This window comes from Anastrepha ludens, chromosome 6 (assembly GCF_028408465.1).
Source record: "Anastrepha ludens isolate Willacy chromosome 6, idAnaLude1.1, whole genome shotgun sequence".
NCBI classification, from domain to species: Eukaryota; Metazoa; Arthropoda; class Insecta; order Diptera; family Tephritidae; genus Anastrepha; species Anastrepha ludens.
This window is the reverse complement of record NC_071502.1, coordinates 49297416-49302781: the sequence shown is the minus strand read 5'-3', so window position 1 is coordinate 49302781 and position 5366 is coordinate 49297416. Positions and strand designations below refer to the sequence as shown.

Sequence of the window (5366 nt, the reverse complement as noted above, 5' to 3'; positions counted from 1 at the left end):
GCATACTGCCCACATTTTCCAAAGTTTGCGAAAACTTGATGGCCACACAAATTTCATCATTTGTACAGAACAATCGTCTTCTCTCTCCACTACAATCTGGCTTCAAACAAAGTCACAGCTGCTCGACTGCAATGGTTAAAATACTGGACGACATTAGAATTAGTTTTGACAACGGAGACTTGACTCTACTTTGCTTACTTGACTTTTCTAAAGCATTTGACTCAGTGAATCACAAATTGTTATGTTTGAAGCTTAAACACTATTTCGGCTTGAAAGACAGTGCGGTGAAGCTTATGGCCAGCTACCTTGGAGACAGAACGCAGAAGGTCAAGACAAGTAAATCAACATCTCAGTCTAGATACGTACACACTGGTGTTCCGCAAGGGTCTATCCTTGGTCAGCTTTTATTCAGTCTTTTTGTCAATGATGTTTTTAACGTTTGTCAGTTTGTGAATGTCCATGCGTATGCTGATGATATACAATTGTACTTGTCCAGTCGTATTTGTCTGCTATTTCTATATGGGCTAATGAAAACTCTTTATGTCTGAACGCGTCAAAGTCATATGTCTTACCTATATGTAATAGTGTTGTGCATGTTAACAATATCCCTAAAATTTGAATAGGTACAAGTTCCCTTACCTTTATGGATAAGGTAAAAAATTTGGGGTTTATTCTCAACACAAAACTTACCTGTGCTGACCATATAAATAGGGTTGTGGGGAACATTTATGCTACATTGCGTAAGCTGAGAGTCTTTGCAACATTCACGCCAGAGAAAACGAGGCGCAAATTAGTTCTCCAGCTAATTATGCCTCTCATTACGTACTCTGAGGTGGTATACAGCAAACTCGACGTCACATCTTGCCATAAACTTAATGTGGCATTTAATAACGCCACGCGGTATGTATGTATATGAGATTGGCAGATATGACCATATCTCTGTATGGCGAACAAGGTTACTGGGCTGTTGCCTTAATAGTTATTTGTCTGCTAGAATATGCATATTTTTGTGCAAACTTACGTTATTCAAGTCTCCTCCCTATCTGACAGAGAAGTTGATACCAGTAAGGTCTCGCAGACACAACAAATTCATCGTTCCAAAATTTAATTACCTACCATCATCTAGATTATTTTTCATTAACGCTGTTAAAGTGTGGAACTCACTACCCGACACGTTGAAGGCTGAACTTAACAGATTTAACTTCAGGGCACAAGTCTATAATTACTTTAAAAGCGTTTGATTGCATTAAATTAGGGCATTAAATTTCTCACTACATTCTCTAATTACTACTTTTGTTCTTTCTTTTCTAAATCCTTCTTTTCTTTTCCTATTTCTTCTTTTCTTCTTATTATTATAGTTAAGTTAAGTATATTGGATTGATTCGTAAATGAACTGGTGTAAAATTTAGATTAAGAAACTTGTATGTTAAAAATATTCCAGTTGTCTATAATATTGTTGAAGTACTATTAAAAGACCTTAGTGTTACTATATTCTATTTATATAAACAAATAAATAAATAAGTATATATACAAGAAGTTAAATAAAAAACCTAAAAAACTGAAATATCGCTTTTAATTTTTTTATTATTAAAAAAGCTCCTGAAAATACCCTAAATTTTCGAGATCTACACCACCGGGATCACTTAAATCACCAACCCTATCAGAGCCCAAGAGCAACAAATTAGAAGAAAAGATTAATGAGTCAGATACTTGAACATCTGACTGCAAAAAATAAAAAAGACTGAAGGTCTCCAGCAGTGTATCTGCCACTGCAGGAGTTATGAGTATTGCTGATTTGATATCTTTTATCATTTAAATATTTGCAGGAAAAATAAACAATCGACGTACCCTCCTGCAATAGCTCAGCATAGATTTAGCTGCCAAAAGGAGTTATCAATCTGAATGGTATGAGGGGCCTGCTTATGGTAGGACAGTACATGCACAGGCTCATCTATTTGTATTTAAACATTTCTCACGCGATTAGAATCGTCCAATTGATTGGGCAGCTGAAGTGGGCGAATCCATGTTAAGTAATCCAAGTATTTTGGACAATGTCGTAAATTTTTCTGAAAATGGTATATTTACGAGCTAATGATTTTGAGATTTACGAGTATCTGAAGTGAAATATCTGCGGTTTTATATTTTGTTTTTAATTTCTTAGCATAAAATATGTTTGTTTTTAATTTTCGAGAGTTGTTTTTATCATTTTTGTTAAATAAAAAAAAATGAGTGGTTCAATCTTTAAGATAAAAGAATAATTTAAGTCCTTTAGTAATGCTTTTAGCAATGTTTTTTTCTTTGCTCAATGTTTGCTGAAAAGTATTTCGAAGTTTTTCAATAAAATAAAATGTAATTACGAAAATACTGTGCTGAAAGTGCTAGAATTTATCAACACCAAAGGTGTGGGTATTTTTTTTTTTTTGTACGGTAAGCGCTTTGAAATTGAACTTCCCCACAGACAAGGTCACTCTGACTATAAGTGAGTGAACTGTGTGCTACTCAACAATTAAACGTAAGGTACTAAACATTGATATAAGGCAATACTTCACAATGAAAGTCTATTAACTTGTTCAACAATGACGAATTTTTAAATATTCACGTTTTTGCGGCATTTTTTAGTCATAAAATTGATGAGTGTATGTCCAAACCATATCAAAATGTCTATCACGTCTGATTAAGGGTTCAATTTACAATTTGCAAAAAATTTGTCAGCAATGAAGAAGTCGATAAAAAATATTTTCTTAAAATATAATCAATGCGAATGAGTTTATCAAAAAGTGGAGATATCTATATAAATGCAGAGCCTCAATACTCCAAAGGTACAGTCTTAAAGTGAACGGGCGCAGCATATGAAGTGAAGAGTTCGAAAAAATTATCCAAGATTTTAAGCATTAAAAAAATTTTCCGAATAAACCAATACAAAATGTTTGCAAAATTTGTACTTCCTGTTTTGGTGGTAGCAGCCTGCCCCGCCGCTTCCCTTGCAAGTAGTCCACCGGATTGGCAGTCCTTTTTGGCTCAACAACAGTTGGTTATGCGCCATATGGTGAACTCAATGAGTGAGACGCGCAGCGCTAGGGCAATCTCTGTGAATTACACTCTCTGCTTCAATTGGTATGGCAGCGACCAGTCTAATATCTTTAAAACCTACAACGTGGAATACGACAACTGCGAATATGAGGCCACTCAATCGAAGCTAACGTTGTCGGAGCAAAACGCCAAAGAGCGCGATGATCTTGTGAATCGTGGTCAAAGCATGTGTGACACGCTTAGCGCTTGTGAGCAGATTGACGATGGCTTGAAATTCTACTCTTGCTACAATAATGCGGTAAGTGCTGCGTGAAATAGAAGGAGAAATATGTAAGTTGAGAGTGAAGGATAAATTGCTATTTGGTGGGAAGAAATGAAAATGAAATAAGTTAAATATTTGAGGAAAGTATGTACTTATTATGAGAAAAGCGTTTGAATATTCTAGTTTTTAAATCTTGTACGAGTTGTCATTGCAAAAGTTCTTATTGTCGTTCCATGAAACATTGTAAATTTTTAGTTTACAGAACGTGGTACTACTATTTGATTCGCTAGCAAAAAAATTCACCTTAAACATTCAAGGGTGTCTCCCCAGAAGGAGAGGAGGGATCGTTTTAGTGGCCACACCACACGACGCAGTAGACGACGGTCGCTGTAAGTGCGAAGGCATTTTGAACCCTACCTCACCCACCAAAAACAAAAAAAAATACTTAGGGAGGAAGAATGTATAAGTACATGAATGTATGTGTGTATTGAACCAAATTCTGTGTTTTAAACTCCAAAAGGAGGACAGAGTCTGCACGGACATAGGTGCCTCGGTTTTCACCGACGAGTTGAAGACGAAATCTGGAGTTAGAGCGGGATTTTTCTAGATCAGCCAGTATTTCAGTCTCCTTTAAACTGCCGAAAACTAGTTCTATTTTTCAAGTAGAGGTCTTATTTCGTAGGTAGTGGTCTACTTTATGGTATCAAAAAGGCACTGTTGTCCCACTTGAAGTGTACACATGGTACTCTTGCCATCTAACTTGTCTATCTAAACTCCAAATTGCAGAGATTGCTGAGAATTTGGTATGGGGAAGCAATCATTACCGAAAATTGTCGATAATTTCGGGATATTTTTATTGTGATCCTGATATTTCGGGAAACGAATTTCGCTTGAATACGAGAAAAGTTCAACAAACCACTTTTTTTGTAAAAATTTAAATTATTTCTTCATGAAATCGCTTTTAAAAAGTTTTTATTACAACCTTACCCCCATTACAATAAATGTAAAAGCTGCAATCAAGAAGAATCTAGAGAAACAGTTTTTTCCTATCTGTGTGAGTGCCCAAGTACGGTACGACATAGAACTCTGGGGGATTCTCGAAGAGGAAATTGACGGCTATCTCCAAGAACGCAATATATTTTTTGAAAAATAGTCAAAAATGCATCTAATTTGAGGGTTGCAGCCAAATATTGCTGCACACGTGGCAACTAGATTTTAGAAGAAACTACTTGAAACTCATAGCAATATTTGCAGTGGGAAAATCAATCGCTGGAAATACTGGCAGTAAGTTGCTCGTAAACGTACTCGTCTACGAAAATGGCCGCTATTTTGCAAAACTGTGCCCAATAAATAAAGATATACAAATAATAAACTCGAAACCAAAAAAATATAAATTCATTCAAATCACAGGCTTTGATCGTAAATTCTTATCCTTTTATCCACTATTTTCCTTCGTTAATATTTATTTATCTTTTACTTTCCTCTCTTCCTTTCCACGTGCATATAGTCCAGCAATAACACTCAAGAACTGTTTGAAATTTCTGCCGCTTCGGAGTCGGTTCTACGAGTTTTGAATATCGAATATCAACGTGTAGAAAATGATTTAACTAATTGCACTGCTGTTGCCCGAGTTGCTTACATCTCCAACTTATCTGCCAGCGCAAATAATCTAGAAAAATGTTTGCAAGGCAACTGGGTGCCAACAACTGAAGAGTCATCAACAGGAGCGCCATCAACTACGACAACCGAAGCTGCAGAAACAACTGTTGATCCAGTAACGGAGAATTTCCCAGAAGAGGATGTTTATCGCCGTAAACGTAATATTATGGGACGTCAATAGGTAGGAAAGCTCGGAAAGCAAAGACGAATGCAGAGTGAAACTGGACTGGAGTGATAACAAAGAATTTATAATTTCCATATAATACAGGAATATTCAAATTAAATATAGTAGTTAAACGAATTTATAATAATTTATTCAAAATAAAGTAATCAGTGAAGAAATAGAAATACAAATTTTGAATATAAGCTGTTTTGCCCCTGTATGGCAACCAAATGGACGAACTCGATTCTTCGC

General features: G+C 35.8%; 1 protein-coding gene across 1 annotated transcript; it reads left to right on the top strand.

Moving 5' to 3' along the window:
- The first annotated feature begins 2923 nt into the window (after window positions 1-2923).
- Window positions 2924-5132, top strand: LOC128867054 (uncharacterized). Its single transcript, XM_054108149.1, has 2 exons — window positions 2924-3328; window positions 4800-5132. The coding sequence occupies exons 1-2, from the start codon at window positions 2924-2926 to the stop codon at window positions 5130-5132; spliced, it is 738 nt and encodes a 245-aa protein (XP_053964124.1).
- The last annotated feature ends 234 nt before the right edge of the window (window positions 5133-5366 follow it).